Source organism: Punica granatum, chromosome 5 (assembly GCF_007655135.1).
Source record: "Punica granatum isolate Tunisia-2019 chromosome 5, ASM765513v2, whole genome shotgun sequence".
Classification (NCBI taxonomy): Eukaryota; Viridiplantae; Streptophyta; class Magnoliopsida; order Myrtales; family Lythraceae; genus Punica; species Punica granatum.
Genome location: NC_045131.1, coordinates 17,370,126 through 17,392,552, shown reverse-complemented (window position 1 = coordinate 17,392,552; position 22,427 = coordinate 17,370,126). Strand labels below are relative to the sequence as shown.

General features: G+C 38.2%; 4 protein-coding genes and 1 long non-coding RNA gene across 9 annotated transcripts; 2 read left to right on the top strand and 3 right to left on the bottom strand.

Moving 5' to 3' along the window:
- Positions 1–1,889: 1,889 nt before the first annotated feature.
- LOC116209035 (zinc finger A20 and AN1 domain-containing stress-associated protein 9-like) lies at positions 1,890–2,288 on the bottom strand. The gene has a single exon (XM_031542600.1). The coding sequence runs from the start codon at positions 2,286–2,288 to the stop codon at positions 1,890–1,892; it is 399 nt and encodes a 132-aa protein (XP_031398460.1).
- Positions 2,289–3,563: 1,275 nt separating this feature from the next.
- LOC116206712 (probable inactive histone-lysine N-methyltransferase SUVR2) lies at positions 3,564–7,473 on the bottom strand. Of its 2 annotated transcripts, none has more exons than XM_031539507.1 (5): positions 7,289–7,473; positions 6,243–6,466; positions 6,107–6,139; positions 5,581–6,010; positions 3,564–4,393 (listed from the first exon to the last, which is right to left on the bottom strand). In XM_031539507.1, the coding sequence occupies exons 2-5, from the start codon at positions 6,426–6,428 to the stop codon at positions 3,912–3,914; spliced, it is 1,131 nt and encodes a 376-aa protein (XP_031395367.1). In that variant the 5' UTR covers positions 6,429–6,466; positions 7,289–7,473; the 3' UTR covers positions 3,564–3,911. The 2 variants fall into 2 exon arrangements, with proteins under 2 accessions (XP_031395367.1, XP_031395366.1); XM_031539506.1 differs by having other exon boundaries at positions 7,285–7,472.
- A 4,516-nt stretch (positions 7,474–11,989) lies between these two features.
- On the top strand, positions 11,990–12,974 carry LOC116208909 (zinc finger A20 and AN1 domain-containing stress-associated protein 1-like). Its single transcript, XM_031542482.1, has one exon. The coding sequence runs from the start codon at positions 12,114–12,116 to the stop codon at positions 12,636–12,638; it is 525 nt and encodes a 174-aa protein (XP_031398342.1). The 5' UTR covers positions 11,990–12,113; the 3' UTR covers positions 12,639–12,974.
- Positions 12,975–13,499: 525 nt separating this feature from the next.
- Positions 13,500–17,811, bottom strand: LOC116208355. Of its 4 annotated transcripts, none has more exons than XR_004157037.1 (5): positions 17,659–17,811; positions 16,655–17,485; positions 16,419–16,565; positions 15,259–16,285; positions 13,500–14,998 (listed from the first exon to the last, which is right to left on the bottom strand). It is a non-coding gene; the product is annotated as an uncharacterized LOC116208355 (long non-coding RNA). The 4 variants fall into 4 exon arrangements; XR_004157038.1 differs by having other exon boundaries at positions 16,655–17,193; positions 17,299–17,809; XR_004157039.1 differs by having other exon boundaries at positions 16,655–17,187; positions 17,299–17,809.
- A 2,097-nt stretch (positions 17,812–19,908) lies between these two features.
- LOC116208737 (protein DJ-1 homolog D-like) lies at positions 19,909–22,201 on the top strand. The gene is made up of 4 exons (XM_031542287.1): positions 19,909–20,178; positions 20,284–20,727; positions 21,331–21,693; positions 21,806–22,201. The coding sequence occupies exons 1-4, from the start codon at positions 19,987–19,989 to the stop codon at positions 21,992–21,994; spliced, it is 1,188 nt and encodes a 395-aa protein (XP_031398147.1). The 5' UTR covers positions 19,909–19,986; the 3' UTR covers positions 21,995–22,201.
- Positions 22,202–22,427: the final 226 nt, after the last annotated feature.

The window sequence follows — 22,427 nt, the reverse complement described above, 5'->3', positions numbered from 1 at the left end:
TACGTTTTTGGTGTATATATTCAAACAATCAACAGCCCGTAGTACGACGGACAATGGAAGCATGCATAGTAATGCATCTAATGCCGAGGTCTCAGGTTCGGCGATTCCCTATGATCACAGATTATTACTATGTAAAGAGTCGGAACAGTGACGAATTTTCAGTGTTCTTTGTCGATTCATATATATGTTCAAGTTCTTCAAATTCAAGCATATGGAGGAGAATAAAGACTGTATTACATGGAATTGGAGCTTAAGGAATAGTCACCGGCGGATGGTCTACATACCATTGGAGATGTGTGGAGCAATTCATTTCATCCTCCCTCAACAAGGTCTAGCCTGTCAAGGCTATGCTTGGCCTTGATAGGGACAAGGTGGCCTCGACATCAGATCAGACCTATCTCGGTCTCTCATTGATGATCACAGCATTGGCATGTTAAAGCCTAGAATCTTGCTTTGGCAGTCCATGGTCATGCAGCCCTATTATCTCCTATTGAGGATGCGTTCTGTAAGTGTACACCACAATCTTGCGCTGGAAAGATGTTTCTGTCACTTATTCTGGTCTTGGAACCCTGGTTGGGCAAATAGTTATCATAACGAGGGTGACTCCTCATTCCTGTCCTGTTCGATGGTTCAACTTTCATTTCATTATGGTTCGTATTGGTTCAATTTTTTGTGCATATGGGTTTTGAAAGTGAGTAGCAGACTATATACATGGCCTTTCCTGGTTAAAAGGCCAGTCGGTTGCAGTTTTCATAAATACACTTTCTACAGTCATGATTTTTGCACAATATGGCTCTCTACTACTAAAAAATCGGTATGCTAATTATTTGTTCTACTCTTTCTTTCGCCCCCTTGGTTAATTTGTATGAGTACTTGAATTCATGCTCTTTACCACTGATCTCTCAATGTTTGCCGGTGCCAGATAGATTCTGAGTCACTGACAGATAACTTCAAGAATATGTTATATGCAGCCGGTTATAGAAGGTTGTAAAGCAGTGGCAACTTAACATTCGTGAGCGACGTCCTTTTCCATTCCAGGGTCCTCATATACCATGGACTACCGATGATCTTTTGCAATTGGAGCTTGAAACAGTGTTTTCTTTCATCTAATAGACCAATAAAAAGGGTGCTTGTATTCAGGATTGTCTCGCAGGTCTTGGTGGAGAATACCGAACGATTAGAGTATCACCGAGGTCTGTGACTTGGATGGAAATTAATCAGTTCGAGCTGGGTCTGTGTCAGAGCAAATATCATCCTAATACTTGGTAAAAGAGGTAAATGATGATGATTTAAAATTCGGATTTGCTTTTAAAATTTGCGTGGGGTGCTTCCCTCGTAAAGGCTTAGGAAAGGGTCTAAGCTGTTGAAGTATATATAAAAATTATACCAGTTCTTTCAGACATGTATGTAACCCATTGATAACTTATCGATTTGCTTCTACAGTCACGTTCTGTACGCATCACCTTTCGGTGGTTGAGCAACTTAAGATACTGGTATTTGAGCAACGATTTGTGGCAAAGTATTGGTTTCTGGAATATGAGAGAAGTTCACCTGCTATCCGACTTGTACTGCAAAAAATTTCAATCCAATGATGCTTGCAAAGACAGAAATTATACCGTGTGGGCATTGCTCTGATCAAATTCTGTATTGCATTGATCGACAAAACGTAGTTGAAAGTAATATATTTTAGTGAAATACGTCCTTAAATTAAAAAAAGAAATACATCTTTAATTGCAGTTAGTACATAGAAAAGGTTGTCTTTTTTCACCTGCACAACGAGTTGTAATCAATGTAATTTTCGCCTCTTTCCTCTCAGACATAGATCACTATTGTTCACAAGGTTGCCCAAAAGAACTGGTTGATCACTGTTGTCCACAGTATTATTTTGATCAGACCCTATACTGCATTCGGTCAGCGATGCATGCGGGATTTTGCTTGGCTAGAGTTTTGCGGGCGCTGGTCTTAAAATCAACCTTGCACGCATGTTCTTCAGGATACCAGTGCATCCTGCAGAAGAGGTCCCCACACCGGCACTGGAACCCCAAAAGTCCGACTCGCTTACTGCAAGTTCTGCACTTGTTCTTGATCGGTTTTTGAGTGTTGCATTCAGAAGCCAAATCTTCATGCAGACTATGCGGGGTTGTAGTTCCTTCCATCATTGACAGTTTATTCGGGCATGCTTTCAGATCATCATCTGAAGCAGCAACAGCAGCGGATGAATCCGATATTTGCACGGAAGACTTGGCAATCTTTCCACGGAGGAAATCATTGTAACAACTGGAACACATATCATGCTGTTCAGGTGATCCGTAAAAGCCACAATCCCTAACACAACGTGCTGGTGCATCCACACTCGCAAAGTCTCTACGTACTGCTATCTTTCTCAATGAACGATTACTTTTCTCCAGCTCCTTAATGTCGCTCCTTGTCTCGGTCTCTCTCTGCTTCTAAGTACTTTTGCTCGGGAAAATTTGCGATCCCAAGGATTATATGATGCAACAGGATGAGTTTCAAGTTGGTCGTGGTATCGATATATATAAGTGGAGTAACATCTAGATGACTTACAAGGTTCAGTCTGAATACTATAATTTGAATTCTTACGGAAATAGGATGCAAATCGATTAAGATTAAGCTAATCTATATCTATCATCTAATTTAAGGCAGTCCATTTCTATGTACTTATGTATGTGTCTTTGAAGAAAGATTTAAAGAGATGCGATTTCTATATTTGAAGATCTATCACTCTTTAAAATAGATTCTGCAAATTTTTAATATATTTTAGGAATAATACCGATTCCTTTTTTGCCGTTTGATTTACAGATAGGATTTACCTTATCTATATATTACATAAACTTGACTATGCCATAGGCATAATAAAAGAGGATAGATTAATATATTATATACAAATTAAATAATAACACTTATTATTGTGATTAATAATAAAAAATATGAAAATAAAGAAACTATAGTTTCAATCACTTAATTACGAAAATTACAGATATTTATATAATTATATAAATAAAAATTTAATAATAACACATATCGCTATAATTAGTATCAATATGAAAATGAAGGAAATATATAAGAATTGAAATCGCATATTATCATCTTAATAGCAAATAAATATTCATAATTTTATAATTATATAAATTTAAGCTTATATTTTTAAAATTATAGCTATTATTGTTATTTTAATAGTAAATAAATATTCATAATTTTAGAAATATTAGTAATATTTATTATTATATACATTAAAACTTATTGAATAAATTTTTAAAATTGTAGCCAAACTTATAATAGTTCAATTCACTGCTAAACAGAAGTAATTGAGTCATTTAACTAAAATTATTCAAATTCACAAAACTTATATATGAGATTGGAGTAAGACTAGCACAATAAATAGTGAAGTTATCTGCATATGTATACCTATTTATATATTTGACTCGATCTTACTAATTAGTGGTAGAAATGTAAAATTAAATAAATAAAATATAATCTAATGTCTATATGCAATTGACAGATAATGGAGAGGATACATGTAATGGACAGAAATTGGAATGACATATGTAATGGACAGGACTTCGTTTACTGATAAAAGTAACAGCTCTACAGAAGCCGAAGTAAGTGATAATGTCATTACATAAAGTACTCTGCATAAGGCCAAATCTATCCTATCCACCAATAATCTGTACCATCAATCATGACTAAATACATGCAGAAATCCATCCTATATTCCAATCATCTGTACGTATCCATCCTCCACCAAAAGACTGATACGCACAAAAGATTACTACACCAATAAACTACACGAATCCATTCTATCCTATCGGTTATGCCCAAGTAACATCACAACCCAGGCAGTAATCACAGCACCAAAAACTAATCCCATTCAACAACTGTCCACATCCCCATCAATGCTGCTGCCATTCCTGTCTAAGTTCGGGGCGTCTAATCGGAGTTGTTCTGTCTCCTGAGTCATTGCCGTGCTTTCCTAATTCCACAAAGCACTGGCACATATCTCTCATCAGTTTCATGACAGAAAAATCAGGGTCAAGGATTTCATATGATTGGAGACATTTATCTTCCACCATCTTCAGGACTTTGTCTCGACTAGGCATACGAAACTCTGATCGTCCAAGGGTAGAGTTGCAGCTTAGATTTAACTTCACCTCTCCCAAGGATGACGAGGCAATCTCTAAGATGGTCGGAGATTTTATTGGAACATCCGCACCCTCGCAGCTGTTGTGTGCAGCCTTGCAGTTGTTTTTGTCAGTTTCTGATGCTTGAGGACCTCCAACGCCATTTTCTCCATCTACATTTAAGGAAGTCTGTGCATCGCCATTCGCTTCACCAATTTTTTGCTTACCAGTTGAAGTTTTATTCAGTGATGGCTCTGTAAGATTTTAAAATGTCAAATAACATTACTAGCGGATCTACAGAGAATTTATGTAGAAGCAAAGCATCGAAGACATTATTTTAATCAGATACATCATATTCAGGATATGTTAATAAATTTTTCTAGTGTACGAGGGGGGGAAAAAAGAAACAAATAACATATCAAGATATAACTAGTGACAAAGATGTCTCCTTAAATGCTAAGCAATTATAGAGTTCCATTCAATCATATACCATCCAGAAAATTTTCCTTGAATTGTTAATATTTCTTCCGTATCATGATGGCCCGAAAGAGATGGTAAAAGATATCCATGATACATATTCTGGTCAAAGTATCAAAGCGACAAAATGAACTGCAAAAATTAAGTGTCATATATTATGAGAAGTTACAAAAGATATTTATTTAGAGATTTTAAGTCAAAAGAAATCACAACCCAGTGAAAACGTTCATCTGGCTAGCGTTCTATGGCTAGGGACGCAAGAAAATAATACAATAGCACCAAGGTTCTCATGGTTCCTATTCGCCCACCAACCACATACTAAAATTGGCGTGACACTCATAGCAAAGGTATAAAAACTGGTTTGTAAGGGAAATGATAATAAAAGAAGACGAAATCGAAAAGAATAGGAAACGTCAGAGAATGTGCGCCGATGTAGACAAGAGCAACAACGAAATTTCTGGAAACAAAACGGCAAAAGAAAGAATATTAGTGTAAAGAGGCAGAGGATATCAGCAAGAATGTAAAATTAAGGGTTTATTTGTTTCATCTCATCTAAACTCTTTTCAGCTAGATAATTTTTTCTTATTAATCGAAAGAGATCTCAATTGAAATCGACTGCAGATGTCTTTACACACTTTTTAATAGTTTCATGTGCATAAAAGATGATCTTGGAAAGAAAATCAAGTCCATCTTTGGTTATAGACCAGTTATACGCTAAGAGTAATGGTGGATAATAATACACAATTACCAGGTAACAAAAGAAGCAACAGTGCCACTGACATGGCCATGCAAGACAGCTGTCATCCCCATCCAAAAGATTGTATAATTTTAATATTAACAGTTTGGTAAATGGTAATGAATAACATATTGGGATAACGCAGAGAATCCTATCATAACCCAATATGAGAGAAAGCCAATCAAGAATGCATATAATAATAATTTAACTGGGAGGATATAAAGTTACCAGGAAGGATCATGGCAAGAGGAGATTCATTTATGTGTCTGTCATCGGTGAATGGCTCATCCTTGGGTTTCATCAGCGCTAAATGATTGCTAACAGGAATTTTCTGTTTGGGCAGAACTGTGCCTGAATCAACATTAGCCTCCCTGATACGAATTTCATGAGATGGTCTCCCTGATGTAGCCATTGGCTGAGACTGTTTTCCTCTTTCATTCAGATCATTCGAGATAGGTCGTTTCCCTCTGCTTCGCTCATTTAGAGCAGCCTCAGGAGGGCAAAATTCCTCCTCCTGTTTAGGCTGTACTAGAGCAGCTCCACTTATTCGAAGATTTGAATTGCTGGGAGAATCAATGGACTGATTTTCTTGGTTCCTGTGCCTGAGCCTTTTCAAGGGGCGTCGAAGCTCCTCTGCTGGGGCTTCTTCCTCTTCCTCCTGAGAAATAAAAAAGAAGTCAAAAGCCAGAGGAAACTGAAACAGTGGATAATAAGGTCAAGGAGGGCTAGAGCAAAAGCAAGCTGAATCAAGTACCTCGGAATGGCTATTTCTCTTTTGATCTGCAACCTGATGGATGACACAGGATAGAAACTTTAGTAAAGAATTGTCAGCCAAGACAAAACTCTAGAAAAGCTCAAAAGATATCACCAATCAAAGCAGAATGCAGCACCTTATTGTCATCCTCTTCAAATATCGCATCGATGAGAGTCCTATAATTTTCCTCCTCAATCAGTTCCCAGTTCTTATCGTACAGCTTTAAGAGCTTCTTTAACACTGGTTTCACTTTATCTTCCTTGATCCCTAGAGTCCTCATTGCTGAAAAGGCTGCTTTCACTTTGGGATTTGGCGGCGCCATTTACGCACGTAGGAGTGAAAAGCCAATTCTCAATGTGCCTACAATGTCCAAAAATGATGAGTAAAGGTCGTGGGAGAGTCACCTAGAGAGAAAATATCATTTGAATGATAAACAGTCCATTCTCACTCACTGTTAAAAAGGAAAATGAAAGAGATACTAGGCCCGGCAAGATTGTTACACATTTGGAGCATTTTAAATAAATAATCGCAGCCATTGTGAATCTTACCAGACAAGTCCTTGGAATTGAATTTTGACCCAATAACAAACCCGAAAATTTTACCCAAAAAGATAAAACAAACACTACAACAGGTGCAGCCACTCAGCTCGGTCGCAAGATAGGGGAGAGAACAGTAACTTTTTGGTAGATTACATTACAGATGAGCAAGGTTAAGGCTGGGGGGCCACCGTCCAAGAATCTCTCAAGAACGAAATCAAGAAGCAGGACCAAATAAATGGTTTACAGCCTGTTGGGCAGCAATTGGCAAATGTGACTGCCGGGACAGTGTCTAAACGGGTCATAGAGACGAGTGGAACACCAATCTCCCCAAATGTTTCATCCATGAACAAGGCGCCCAGAGAGGAGCTCTAGTAAAACCCTACGTAATGGACAAGCCTGAGGACACGGCAGCAAACCCAGGTAACAGGATGGCTTCAGAGACAAATGCAGGCTCCAAACGGAGCAAAAATGGACACCCCACACACACACACCCACGCACGCACAGAGCAAACTAATGGCTAGACCTCGGAGAGGTTTCAGAAACCCAAAAATGAGAGCCATTGTGGGAACAACGAGAACGAAACTGAAAGGAAGGATGGAAGGAAAAGGGAGGGACGAAACGCTCCGAGAAGAACTCACCGACCGGAAGAAGAAGATCGGTGCGCGCCGCAATGGGTGAGCCGAGTAGGAGCTTAAGTTGTAGGAAGCAACAATTTTCAAATGTCCCCCCAGCCAACACTTTTCCCTGTGGAATTAAAGGTCGGGTCTCTCTCAGTTAAGGAGGAAAAAAAAAAAAAAGAAGTAGAGGATGAGGGGAGGAAGGATCGATGAGAATGAGGAGATATATTTGTAGAATTTGAGGCTTTATTTGGAAGGAGAGTTAAGTCTCCATTTCATCTATGTATATATATATATTTATTTATTTATTTGGTTGTATAATAATGTGAAAGGAAAAAATTTAAAAAATAATGATTGTGTGATTGAAATATGGAAGGAAGTAAAAAAAAAAGTAATAAATAGTTAAAAGGAAGTAATAATTATACTATTGAATTGTGAAAAAAAATAATTAAATTAAATTATAATTAAAATTTAAAAATTTAAAAGAAAAAAATAATATTTCATTAAATTAAAAATAAATAGAGTAAAATTTAAAAAAGTACTTCAAATAAAGCCTAAGAATATTAATAAATAAATAAAAAGATGAAAAAAGGAAAAAGCAATTTGCGTTTGACTTTGAGGGGTAAGCAATATTTGGTTCCTGTCCTATAAAGAGCGGTTTAATAAATCAAAATTTTTTAACTCTATTTTAATTATTTTCAATTCAATAATATAATTATTATTATTTTTTCTTTCAAATTTTTTAACATTCAATTCAATTTTTAATACTAAATTCTCTCAACTATTCATTATTTTTTTCGTAATATAATAATATAATAATTACTTTCTCTCAACTATTCATTACTTTTTCCACAATTCAATAATACAATCATTACGTTCTCTCAACTATTCATTACTTTACAATTTTTCTCATAATTCAATAATACAATCATTACAAATTAATTAGAATAAAAATTCAACTTTACTCAATTCTAAAATCAAATACAACCTAAAACGTTACACCTTACCCTCGATGTTCAAGGCAAACAGGCGCTTAGCACCATTCCATCAAGATTCTAGCCAAAATTGGTCATGTGACATGCACATGACACTTATTAGGGAGAAAAATGTTATTTGGAAAATTAAAATATTAAATAATAATAATAATAATTAACAAATTAAAAAAATAAAGAAGTTGAATGGAGAAGGGGTGGAGAACCTGTCGGCAAACTCGATCAGGGGTTGGGTTGTACCGGTAGGGGCTCCCCACCCTCGATTTCACATCTCGATTGAAAACTCTGAAATCGAGGGTGGGGGAGCCCTCGCCAACACACCCCACCCTACCCAACTGAGGTTGACGGTGGGTTTTGAGCCCGCCAGCTACATTGATCGAGGGTAGGGCGTCCGATGAGGGCTCCCCAACCCTTCTCCGTTCAACAGGCTTTCGATTTTTGGAGATCTCTAATGGGTTCTTTTGTTTTTCTTATTTTTATTATTATTATTCATTATAATAAAATGACCTTTTTGCCCTTTGGAAATGTCACATGCATGGGAATTTTGGCTGGACTAAAGAGAGATGACTCCTTTAATGTAACTTGCTTTTCATATTACCAATACTTGATTTACTCTTCTTTTTTAATATAAGTAAACTGAAATTCATTAGGAAAAGTTCATAGACCGTAAGGAGTTCGAAATACATGGGTAACCTTAACCATCGCACAAGCAATAAATTAAGCAAAATGCGACATAAAGCCGTAGTGATTTAAGTTGTTGGCAAGATGGTACTTCTCCTTAAGAATCTGACAACAACGCCAATCCGAAATACGAGTGAACTAATAGGAAATGTCCGAATAAATAGGAGATCTAAGTTGAGTTTTGGTTTTAATTAGTTTGTAATAATTGTATAGTTGAATTATGAGAAAAAGTGTTAAAAAATAATGAATAGTTGAGATAAAGTAATAATTAAGTAATAATTATGTTGTTGAATTATGAGAAAAAATGTGAAAAAGTAATGAATAATTAAGATAAAGTAATGATTAAGTAATAATTGTATTGTTGAATTGAAGATAAGTGAAGTTAAGTTAAGTTGAGTTGAGTTAAAAAAAATTTAAAATCCAAACACACCCTTAACTTTCACTTCCCATATTTGCCCATGTTATGATAATTCTATTAATTAAGAGTCATTTGATTATGACCTATATGGATTGGTTCAAGCGGTTCGGCGCTTATTCCCCTTAAATAAGGTATCGGGTTCAAGTACTATGAATATAGAAAATTCACGCTGTCAGAATTTTATCCCTTAGTGGGCCGACTCGGCTCAACTTGATGAGTCGATACCCAATTAGACTTCCGAATACCATGGTGCACACCGAAAAAAAAGGGTCATATGATTGTAGGTAATTTCAAATATTAACTACTCTCTTCCACTCTCTACTTTTTTTCTCCATCTCTCTCCCCACTCTCTCCTTTCTACCATCCACTATAAAAAATCATCCCCTATTTCGAGGAAGAAACTGCTAATTACAAAAACTAACCTCCGCTCCCACTTTGCATTTGCACTATTAAATAAAAAATAAAATAAAATAGAAAAGCACACATTTCATTAAAAGTTTTTTAAAAATACTTTTATTGGATTTCACAATTCTATGATCACTTCGCTTACTTTAAAGTATTTTACGTGAGAGCAATAAAATATGTGCTTAAACACTATCGGCATTTTTCAATTTTTCGATTCTCTTTTTCAATTAAAGAAAACTCATAAAAAATTAAATAAATTAAATAACATTCATAAAAATTTTCAAAAATTTTGAGCACACAATTCACCTCCTCAAAAAAATAATAATTTACATAGTTCATTGAGGCATTGAAGGACTCCAACTTCGGGAGATTCTGCAGCTCGATCGAAAGCTTCTCGGTCAAGCTATTATTATAGAGCTCGAGCTGCCATAGGTTTGTTAAGTTCCCGATTTCTTGTGGAATTTTATTGGGACCTTATTACCAGAGAGATCGAGGTTGATGAGTTTTGTGAGTCCTCCAATCACAAGCGAGATTTCTCCTCCAATGCTACAATTGTGAAGGCCGATAATTTTCTTTTATTTCTGTTTGCTTTTTCCTATTTTTCTATAATTTTTTTATTTTTATTTTTATTTTTTAATTTTTCTGTAATTTTTAATTGTCTTTGGTTGTTAGATTCTTTTGAACTGGCTTTAGTTTTAATTTTCCTGTTTGCAAGAACTTTCTATAAATTTTAAGATAAGTTTAGAATTTTCTGTATTTACATTTTTAAAATTTTTCATAATTTTTTATAAATTTTCTAAAATTTTTCATTTATAAATTTTTGATAATTTTCATAAAATTTTTTAATTGTTTCTATTGGTTTCTTAATTTTCATTTTTAAAATTTTTCAGTAATATTTGTGATTTTTCTTTGGTTTTTAATTTTTTTAAATTTCATGAACTTTTAAATTTTAAATTTTTCTGAATTTGTAATGGGACTTTTTAAATTACTTTGAATTTTGTCTATTTTAAATTTTTGTAAATTTTATTTTTGTAATTTATCTTGAATTTATTGAGATGGCGGGCAATAAGTGGTGCCACATATGGGTCCACTTTAACTTCAGTTAAGCATGTCAACAAATGGGCGGAAAACATTAATGTAATTGAAAGACCGGTAACCGAGATATTTCATATTCGATATTTGATAACACTGTCCGTGTTCATCTATTAGTTATTATGATTTCTATTTTTTTGGTATTAGATTCATGTGCCGTCCTTATAATAAAAAGATTGGACGGCTAGTCACTGGTATTTTTATGAGACAAAACTTAAATTTGACTAAATTTATGACAAACGTGAAAATTCTTAATATTTTTGCGTAATTTTCCCCTAATCTATTATAGGAACCTGTAAATTAAACTTTTGAAACCCAAATAGTTTACATACATTTGCGTGCGTAGTAGTCCAATATATCATTGGATTGGCTATGGTTATGATTTACCGGGGAAAGAATAAGAGGAAGTAGAAGTGATAGTCACAATGGATAATGTAGATGTAGATGATAGTTTCTTCTGATCGAGCATAAAAAAAAAAACTTTTGGGTTAAAATTGTAGATAGTATAATAATTCAAAAAGATGAGATCTCCGAAAATATAAATTAATGTCTTTAATTCTTTCTTCGACGACATATATAACGACGTGGATTTCATGGCACGTGGAAATCGAATTTTCACATGCTGACTTAAAATCGCCAAATATCCTTTTCCAATTCCAAAAAAATTAACTCTTTTTTTTTTTTGCCATGACCAAACCGCTGGTCATTACAAAATGTGATTTTTAAAAAAATTTGGGAGGACACGTGTTGTGACTTTAGGAGCCCCGTTGATTTTCACAGGCAGTAGATAGTATAAATATCCTAAAGACATGTAAGTACACATTGATATATAGATTCGATGCGGGATATAGATATTGGCATATCTTACTCAAAAAAGATAAAAATCTTATATCTTCCATATCCTTTTGAAATTTGAAAGCTAAATCCAAACGCGAATAAGGAAACTAGGATTGTGATATCATATATTTCCTTTTTCTCGGTAATCGTCATAATATTTTGTTTCCTCCAATAATGAATCTAGGATTGTGATATCATATATTTTGTTTCCTCCTATAGCAATAGTGTGTATATATATCTTAATGCCAGAGCCAACTTCTGCCACATGAAACTCATCAGTTGCATCACATAAAGGAGGATTGCAATTTTTTTCGGCCAAGACCCAGAACAGATATCGGAGTCGGACCAACAAGAGCGGCGACAATAAGCAGTTTGAGAAAGGTATATTCTTTCGTGAAGAAAGATCGCAAGAAATATTCGGGGAGATGGATGCACCAACCGTGCCCTGCGCTAGGGGTTGTGGCTTATATGGATTGCCCGACCAGCATGGTTTGTGCTGCAATTGCTACAATGATTTTCTCTGGGAAAAGATTGCCAAGTCCCTGGCGAGACTGCCGGATTCATCTCTGGTTGCCACTTCAGTTGATGATCTAACAGCACACATGGGTAAACTATTTGTGTCGGATTCATCCGTTATCGCCACTTCAGTTAACGATCTGACAGCATGCATGCGTAAACTATCAGTGTCAAGAATAGAGAGAAGTACAGCTACTGATAGTCACCCGTATGACAATAATGCGGCTTCTAAATGCAAACGTCAAAAAAGGACCAAGAACAAGTGCAGAACTTGCAGCAAGCGGCTTGGACTTTTGGGGTTTCAGTGTCGATGTGGAGACCTCTTCTGCGGGAGACATAGGTACCCGGAAGAACATGCCTGCAAGGTGGATTTGAAGACGAGCGCACGCAAACTTCTGGCCAAGCAAATATTCCAATCCGCGATTCGTGCCTGATCGGATGATGCAGCGGAACCATGGCAATTAGGATCTCAGGACGCAGACGACAGGACGTGCTGCAACCTAGGGAATGCAATGCTTACAGAGTTTGACCTTATTGATACTGCGCAACAGTGGCAATCAATAGTATGCAACTCTTTTCTACAGATGTGCTGATTGAATCACTTCGTTACTGGGTTTGGCGGTCCATATACTGGACAACATATTATAAATTGCTATACGATTCGTACAACTTAATTGTTATTCAAGCATGTGTTATCTTTGACTACTTATTATTCTTAATAGAAGTTTCCATTTTGCCACTATATCTGGTTCCCCTCTTGATGGCTTCTTGGTCTCCTCCATCACCGATAATTAGGAAGCCCATAATTAATCGCTTCTGCCGCCAGAATCTCTCCACTTCTTGCTTCCACCTATGAGAACCAAATCCCCGTCTAGCGCTTTGGGACATTTCAGAAGTTCATCTCAGCTCTCTGACTGCTGATATATGGTTTCTTGTTAGCTTGTGATCTTTCTCAATGGTCGGGCAAGGATTTGGTTAAAGGTGAAGCACATATTCATATTATGGTGTGTATATATGTTCACATATACTAATGGAAGTCTATACCTGTCGGAAATTCCCGATCGACTTGGGGTTAGATTAGTCCGAATTGCTTGGGACTGGGTTGGAATAGCCACTAACCGTTTTAGTAGGCTGGTTAAGCTACTTATTTAATCCACTATGAAGTCAAATACTAACCGCCTATGGATTTATTTGTTGGTCTTTGAACTAGTGATCCGAATTCGGGGGCTCTATTATGATTCTATCGCTCGCAAGCAATAGTCTCGCCTGAATCAGTACCCAATCCTCCATTTCCATTTTTTCGTAACAAAAGATGAAACTTCATTCAACCATTAAGAACATCAGTGTGAGATACTGTACAGGGCTCCAACACCCCCAAAACATCCTTAAGAAGGATCATACTTAAACTAGGAGGAACATAATGATAGATATCTAAATGCTAGAGCAGTTCAACACCCTTCTTGGCTAGAAGCTCTGCACATGCGTTAGCTTCACGGTAGATATGTGCAGGTCTAACCTCCTCGAACCTGGTACACAACGTCCTGCAGTCCTCAATTAATGATTTTAGTAATCTATTGGAAGCTTCCTCTCCCCATATCCATTGTAACGGCAGAATGGCATCGAACTCGAAACAGTCTAGCTATTCCCAACTCTAAGGCAATCAAAAGGCCCTGTCACAGTGCACTCAATTCAGCTGCCACACTTGTCGCCACTCCTAAGTTCACTGAGAAACCTTGAGCCCAACAACCATTGGCATCCCTAATTACGCCCCCCGCGCCTGCAGCTCCCGGATTTCCTTTACCATCTGTGTTAAGTTTATAGAAACCTTGAGGAGGTGGACACCAACCGATGACTATCTGCGTGGAAGCTCTAGTCAGAGATGTTTGTAAGGATGCTTGGACCTCAGCGGCAAGCTGCAGAACAAGCTCTGGGAGATTGACGGGAAGATTTCTCTTGGAAAAGACCAGACTATTCCGGTTTTTCCAATAGGACTGGTGGAGGAGCAGTTGCTTTGAATCCAAACAGCCAAGGGTGCCAAGGAGAATTCATTTTACTCATCTGGGGGAAGAAGTGATTCCCAAAAAGAAGGAGCAATACCATCCCTGAGAATACGAAGGACAGATTCGTTTTGGGACAAGCAGAATGGACATGAAGGATTGATTTGGATTCCTCTTTGAGCAAGAAGGGAGGTAGAAGCGAGTCTATCCCTTAAACACAACCAAGTGAAGAATCGATTGCGAGGCAGCATCTCAGTCTTCCATATCCAGTCACTTCTCACACTTGGGAGGGGGGCATATTGCTTCAAAAGTAATCGACAAGCTGATCTGGTACTGTAATGTCCATCATGAGTAACACCCTAGTAGCGTACCATGTATAACCCTAATAATATTCTCTAGCAAGGTAAATGGAATAGCTTCAAGATTCCAGGTCCTGGAAAGTAGTATAATCAAGGAGACCATATGATCAACTTCCCCTCGAGGTAGAGGTCCCTCAATGAGGCTTCTCATAGGTTTATCCCCTATCCAAGTATCCTCCCAGAATTTAACTCTATTTCCATTCCCTATGCGGCACTTAGCACCGAGGTCCCAGACCTCCACGCCCATTTTAAGAGCACTGTAGTTTAGTGAACCCTTCCAAATTGTGCTTGGGGCATACTTGTGTCTTTAACCATATCTTGACGATCCTTGTGTCTGGCACTGTGCATTGAGTCCAGATGCAGACATTTCCGGCTTTCAAAATCAATGACACCCGATGTCCAATGATTTGCATCCCAGTGGAATATAGGAAAGTAGATCTACACGAAACAAACACAACAATTACAAGTCATAGTACCAATACAGGAAATCAAATGTAAATGAAACTTTTGTTTACCTCGCGACATCTTGAAACATCCTTTGGTAAAAACGGCTCTATGCCCTTAGTGAAAATATTTTGATGTTGAGCAGGAGGTATTCCCGACATTATAAGATGTTTTAAGGAAAACATATCATACAATCAAATAACTTATAAAAATATGGAATCTCAAGTAACAAGATTGAATAGGCGACAACTTACAGCATGCCCAGAGCGTTGCACCCTTGTTGTAAAGAAAATATGGGCATCATCCTCCAAGTGCTTCTCTATCAGGTCAGCAATAACGCTATCGATAACGACATCTGATATTTCCTTTAGACAATAAAGCATGCTAGCATCCCTTCTATCCATAGAAATGCCCCAGTTTCGGTACAGTTCATGTGTCTGATTCTCCGGAGTTTGAGTAAAAGACACTACAATCTCTTATCCGACTCATCAAACTTCTCAAGGATGTGCGTGATTTTAGAGAGCGGTGTCTCGGGGAGTACTGCTGTTTTCACATTCTCCAGGCTTGGTTCCCTAGTCAAGTCAATGGGAGATTCCATGTCATCAAGCTGTTCATCATTCCATTAGTGCTCTGTCGGATGCTCATCTTCCTCTATTTCATCTCTAGGATGTTCATCTTCAGTCTTATCTTCTGCCATCATGAGCTCTGTCGCCTGCTCTTTTGCAGACTCACGCTCTGTCGCCATGTCTTCTTTCAACTCCCCCTCCATCAGCTGCTCTTCTTTCGAGTCATGCTCTGTCTTATGCTCTGATAATGGATGTTCCTCTTTCAATTTTTCATTTGAAGCCTGTTCATCTTCATTTTGCTCATCTATCGGTTCTAGCTCTGTTGCCTGCTCTTCTGTATAGGCACGCACTGTCGTTGTCCCTTCTTTCGACTCGCCCTCTGTCAGTTGCTCCACTATATGTTGCATAGTCGACCACACCGTGTCTTCTTTATCTTTTGGCCATTGCTCAGAAACTTCCATATCTAGCACCTTATTTGCTTCAGGTCCCATTTTTTACGTGTATTCTGACGAGAATACATGGCGAGGGACAATGTATGGAGCTCCTTTTTAATGCCTTCCAGAGCATAAATTATTATCTTGCTTTCTGCACGCAGGGCTTCAATAGCAGCTTCCTGTTGATTTATATGTTCCTCCATCTTCAACAGCCAATTATGTGCCGGTACGATTTCAATGACTGGCGCTTTCAACATCTCACTCTTTAGCTTTGCCATTACCTGACATCATAAACCAAATGAACATCAAGCCAATGCCATATATTCAAATAATCCCCACCAGATAGTATTCAGTATCTAGACAACCAAACGAACATGACATATGACAAGCTAATCACAACAAAGTGCCACTTACATTATCTATGTGGTAGCCACCAAGCTTATCCATTATTAACCTATGCAGCTTCAACATCCTTTGACCATCCCAATGGGAAATTAGGGGCAGGTCCTTGCTTCTGAACTCAACACCTTCAGTCCAAGTTGACTACTCGCAAAAAAGTAACTGCATGAACCAGTGTCACCATTATAGTAAGCAACAAATGGGTGAAAAACCTTCAGAAACATTTACACCACCAGTTTAAGAAAAATTACCGACAAGACAGCTGCAAGTCCCTTAAAGGCTTTAGACTTTCCTTCCTTCACCTCATGGCACTACATATGATCCTGTCAAATGCAAACTTGACGTAGTTCATCCGTGGGATGAGACTCATGTCCTGAATGACTCTAAGCCATGACCTCTCTGGTTTACTGTTGTCATTAGGGGCAAGCAAAACTGTAATCACAAACAGGACAAACAGCTCACTGAATCATGCATCATCATGCTTCAACGGCATCAGCCTTCTTTCTATCCGAATGTAAGTCATCTCACAGAGGAATTCAACCGCTCATCTACTGTAACATCTTCCTCTAGGTCTTCATTGTCCACTTCTCTGTCCCTAAAACCAATGAGGCTCTCCACCATTTTAGGATTAAACTTCACCTTCACACCATCTATAATAAATGCACGCTTATGGATACCAAACTCGTCGATCATCCAGGAGGCCATACCAATCGTGATCTTCTCTATTTATATTTGAGGAGGCAGCCAAATCCAAGTTCTTCCACCATTTTCTTCTTCTCTTTATCTAATCCTTTCATGAGGTGGAACACAATCTCCATATCACGCAGTACATATAATTCATCCTACTTAATGAAAATCAATACGAAGCAGAGATCCATGGATTGGTTATACTTACGAATTCTAAAACAACATTAGATAGCACCTCAGTAGTGGATTGCTCCTGTTTCTTCCTGGGACTGTGTCTGAACTATTTGGGGGATTTTTCTTCTTGTGAGCCATGTGAACCTAATGCCTCCGATGTCAGAAACATTACCAAAGGAACTCGTGAAACGTTTAACCGTTTCATCGAACACCTCAAGGGTCTACAAAAAATTGAATCAATCATGACTGTCGCTGACTCAATTTGGGAATAAACCAATTTAGGGTTACGATGGGAAAAACACTTATTGGAAGCCCTGGGAAATCGATTGCGGGAGACAAGATGAAGTCGGGTAGGGTGGTTGGGAGATCGTCGAAGGATTGAGTGGAATCTCACCGTGGGACAATAGCTTCGGTACCGACGACCAAGGAATTAAAACAATGGTAATTGGTAGTATATTTTTATGCGGGAGAACCAAATCTATAATATTTTTCAAAATCTAAAATCTAGACCCATTTAACTCTGTCCAACATGAATGTTGGGTCAAACAAATTAATAAAATGAGAGATTATCTCTATACATTATATTACTTTGAACCAATATATATTCTAAGTCGAATCAGAACATATAAATGTCTACCATGTTACATACCCATTTCAATCTTGTAATGGTTTAAATATTTAAAAGATGTTCATTTTAGATATTTAATATGTCCCATTGCAGTATCTATCAATCACCTTTAACTTTATAATTGCAATGTAAAATAATAATATAGCATTTCATGACCATAATGTCGATTTGCATGTGATAATTCACCCTTAAAACCATTTTTATTGGTCACAAGTTAATACTCTGTTTCGTGGTTGGTTCGATCTAACTCACTAATTGTGTCAAGCCAAAGTGTGAATCTAGAAAATAATCTGCACTTTATGGGTTGGTCTGAACTTGTTCATCGATGAGATTGAACCAACATCATCATCTTAAATATTATGGTTAATTTTTCATAAACGGAAATAATGATAATTGCTTGCATGTATCCCATAATTATAAGGAGATTGGTTTTTAGTTTAATTATGGGAAGTTAAAATCACTTACTTTACTAAAATTTATCGTGAAAAGTTATCATCCGACCCAAAAAAAAATCACAGTTTACTTATGGAAAGTTAAAATCCTTTAACTTACGGAAATTTATTACAGAAGTTAAGATCCGATAGGAAAAGAAAATCATAGGCACTAAGAGAGATGGAAGGATGATTCAGGTAGCGGGCGAACTCAGGTTGTTGTCACCTATGTCAGAGAACTTCAACAAAAGTCAGTGGCGGATGATGGCCTTGAGGGTGGTCTTACATTGAAAACGATTAAACCAATTATATGAACCCATCTATTAATGCGTAAATCAAAATGAAAACCGAATGTCGCAAAAGTTTGTCGAAAAATCTATGGCAAAAACAGATAGAGTGGTTGCACTGCCGTTGCTAATCTTGGCAACGGACTTACCTTAAAAACGTTTAAACTAGTCAAATGAACCAATCGATTCAATCGTAAATCGAGATGAATGATGCAAAATTAAACCGAACAATCTATGGACGAAAGCCAGTGGGCGTCGCTGCTGCTCGCCTTGCCGACGGTCCTTGAAAACGATTGAACCGGTTCTATGAACCTTTTCTATTAAATTATAAATTGGTTATATTAAACCGAATGTTGGAAAAGTAAATCGACCCGTATAGATCGATTTTTTCATCTAAACCGGTCGACAATAATTCAACCATATCACCGACACCGTCATCCACATGTCCACGTCATCGACATTTCTTTTAATCCCAAAGCGAACCTTCAATTTATTTTACTATATATGTGTTCCAATAAATTTGAAACGAAATTAAAATTTATATGGATGAAATTATTACTTTACAAAATAAATGAATTTAAAAAAATAGCATTTCATCATACAACACGAATCATCATTTCATCCTAGAATGTGTCAGAGAAATGTGCCTTTTTTTTTAATGGGGACTCGGTGTGCATTTTCGCTGCACTATCAATCATCTCGCGACGTGTTTTTTTGTTAGTTGTTGTTCGATGGCATGCCCGTCTTTCATCAAGAAACTAAATATACAAACTAATCACTGCGACACGTTCTCAATCCACAACTTGACACGATGGTGTATATTCACAACTGTTGGCCCACCGTAGCTGCCAGCTGGTCAACCTGTACTCCCATAATTTCTAGAGGACACTACTACCAATATGGACCCTGAGATTATGCATCGGTCACCACTTTGGTTCTTGATGGGCTTCCATTAGTCCACGTAAAATGCCATATAGATTAATGTCATTCTAATTTAACATCAGACTATTTTGATAGACGAAATGAAAGTTCAGTAATGATTTTGGGGACTAAAAAGTGGTGGCCGATCCAAACTTCAGGAATCATATTCATAGTTTTCTCCTATTTTCATCTATGTGCAACTCCTGTCCGACCAAATGAAAATAAAATAAACTCTGCCAGTTGTATGGCTGATTTTTTATAGTCACCCTTTTCCTTTATAGAGGAGTTATTTATTTATTTTTATTTTTTTCGGTGGAGTATTTTTGTTCCTTTCTTCTGGTGGCTTCGAGTGGATAATATACATCATATGCTTAGACAACATAGTATTTGGCCATTGTCCCCATAGATAGAACTTAACGCACAGTGAGTGTTGTGCAGAGGAGGAGGCGGCAGCGATGGCGGATTCCAAATCCCAGGGAAGGAGGGTGAGCGTTCTGCTGCTCTGCGGGGACTACATGGAAGACTACGAGGCGATGGTTCCATTTCAAGCGTTGCAGGCCTACGACGTATCAGTCGATGCTGTTTGCCCCGGCAGAAAGGCCGGCGATGTTTGTCGCACCGCGGTCCACGAGCCTTTCGGTCACCAGGTCCTTCGCGCCGCCCCCACTTGAGTTCCCTTTACTTGAGTGGTCCATCTATCTTTGCTTCCTTCTTGCAGACCCTACCCTTGAGCCTGTTTTCGTATGCTGCAGACCTATTCGGAGTCTCGGGGTCACAACTTCTCATTGAACGCAACGTTCAGTGAAGTCGACCTCGACAAATACGACGGCCTGGTGATCCCCGGGGGACGGGCTCCGGAGTACCTTGCTATGGATCCATCTGTTTTAGATTTGGTTCGCAAGTTTTCCACTGCTGGAAAGCCGATAGCCTCAGTATGCCACGGTCAACTAATTTTGGCGGCTGCGGGCATTGTCGGTGGCCGGAGCTTAACGGCATATCTTCCAGTGAGGCCTGTACTGATCGCTGCAGGTGCTCATTGGGTGGAACCCCAGGGCATGTCAGCCTGCATCACAGATGGTAATCTTATAACTGCAGCTACCTATGAGGGGCATCCCGAATTCATTCAATCTTTTGTCAAGGCTCTAGGAGGTACCATTACCGGTGGGTCAGGCAAGAGGATCCTATTTCTTTGTGGGGTAAGTAAATAGAAGTTCCAAGAAAGATATCAAGCCTAGCAATTCTTGTATGCTTGCATAGTTGATTCCCCTTCTCTTCTTGTTTATTCACTGGGAAGCTCTATGCTCCAATCCCCTTTTAGTACAGTCATTGTTTTTGTTCTTTTTCCTTTGATCATCGGATTGCAATCATTAATGGATAAATAAAGAACTAATTGGTCATCCAACGTTCTTAGAAGCTCGATGTTTGTGTTTTTACTTAATCCTGAGGTATTATTGAATAACTCAAATATGATTATGATATTGGACATTGAGAGAAACAAAATATGCTAATCGGCTAGCATCTATGCAATTCATAGACAAGTCTCTCACTCAAATTTGGGATTTTCTTGGCCTGCGGTACCAATAATCTGTTTTTCATGGTTATCAATTCGTGCAGTTACTACCATAGAAATTCCCATCGATGTTAATCTAGCATCCTCGATTTGTTTTTGGTAGACTGGTAATGTATGGAATGAACTACTGAAAACTGTGACTGCAAAGCTGTTTGTTGTTTAAAGGACATTGCCCGTCTCTAGTTCGAACTGGCAAGAGTAGCTGCTCATCTACTTGCAATTTGTACAGGATTACATGGAAGACTATGAAGTAAAAGTGCCGTTTCAGTCTCTTCAAGCCCTCGGATGCCATGTCGATGCAGTCTGCCCCAAGAAGAAGAGTGGTGAAACTTGCCCAACAGCCATTCATGATTTCGAAGGCGACCAGACTTACAGCGAGAAGCCTGGCCATCAGTTTACCCTGAATGCTAGCTTTGAAGATGTAAACTCCTCTGGTTATGATGCTCTTGTAATTCCAGGAGGCCGTGCACCTGAATATTTGGCATTGGATGAGGCGGTAATTGCTTTAGTCCGGGGATTCATGGACGCAGGGAAGCCGGTTGCGTCCATTTGCCACGGCCAGCAGATTCTGTCAGCTGCTGGTGTTCTCAAGGTTACCCCTTTGACACTGTTAATATATGATTGGTATATTGCGGTTGTTTGGCTTTCATTGCTGTTTGCTTCCTGCATTGGACTCATTCTGTCTCTATGCATATGTGCCTTAGGGAAAGAAATGCACTGCATACCCTGCTGTGAAGCTCAACGTGGTACTGGGTGGGGCAACATGGTTAGATCCTGTGCCTATAGGCCGCTGCTTCACCGATGGAAACTTGGTCACTGGAGCAGCTTGGCCCGGCCATCCAGAGTTTGTTTCTCAGCTTATGGCATTGCTTGGCCTCAGAGTGTGCTTCTAGATTTGCTGTTTGATACCATCCGGAGTTTGTTTCTCAGCTTATGGCTTTGCTTGGCATCAGAGTGTGCTTCTAGATCTGCTGTTTGATACCATCAGTGTATACATATTGACTTCCTTTCCGAGGGTGACTTGTAATTACCTCAATGTGAGACTGTGGGCGACAGTTACTATGATAATATCTTTTAAAGATGGAGTTGCGTTGCTCAAATAGGGAGCTATCCTTCCGCTGGTTTAAAATTCTGTTGAACTGTTATATGTGGATGATCTGTACAATTTGACGGCACGACGTTTTGATTTTGGCTATACCATATGATTTGCAATCTACCCGCCCCATCCACGCAGAGTAGTTGTCTTTCATTAAGAATACCCCGAGGCTAGATACTGAGATCGAAGAGTTAAAATCTCGTTTGGATTCAGAGTTCGTTGATTTTAAT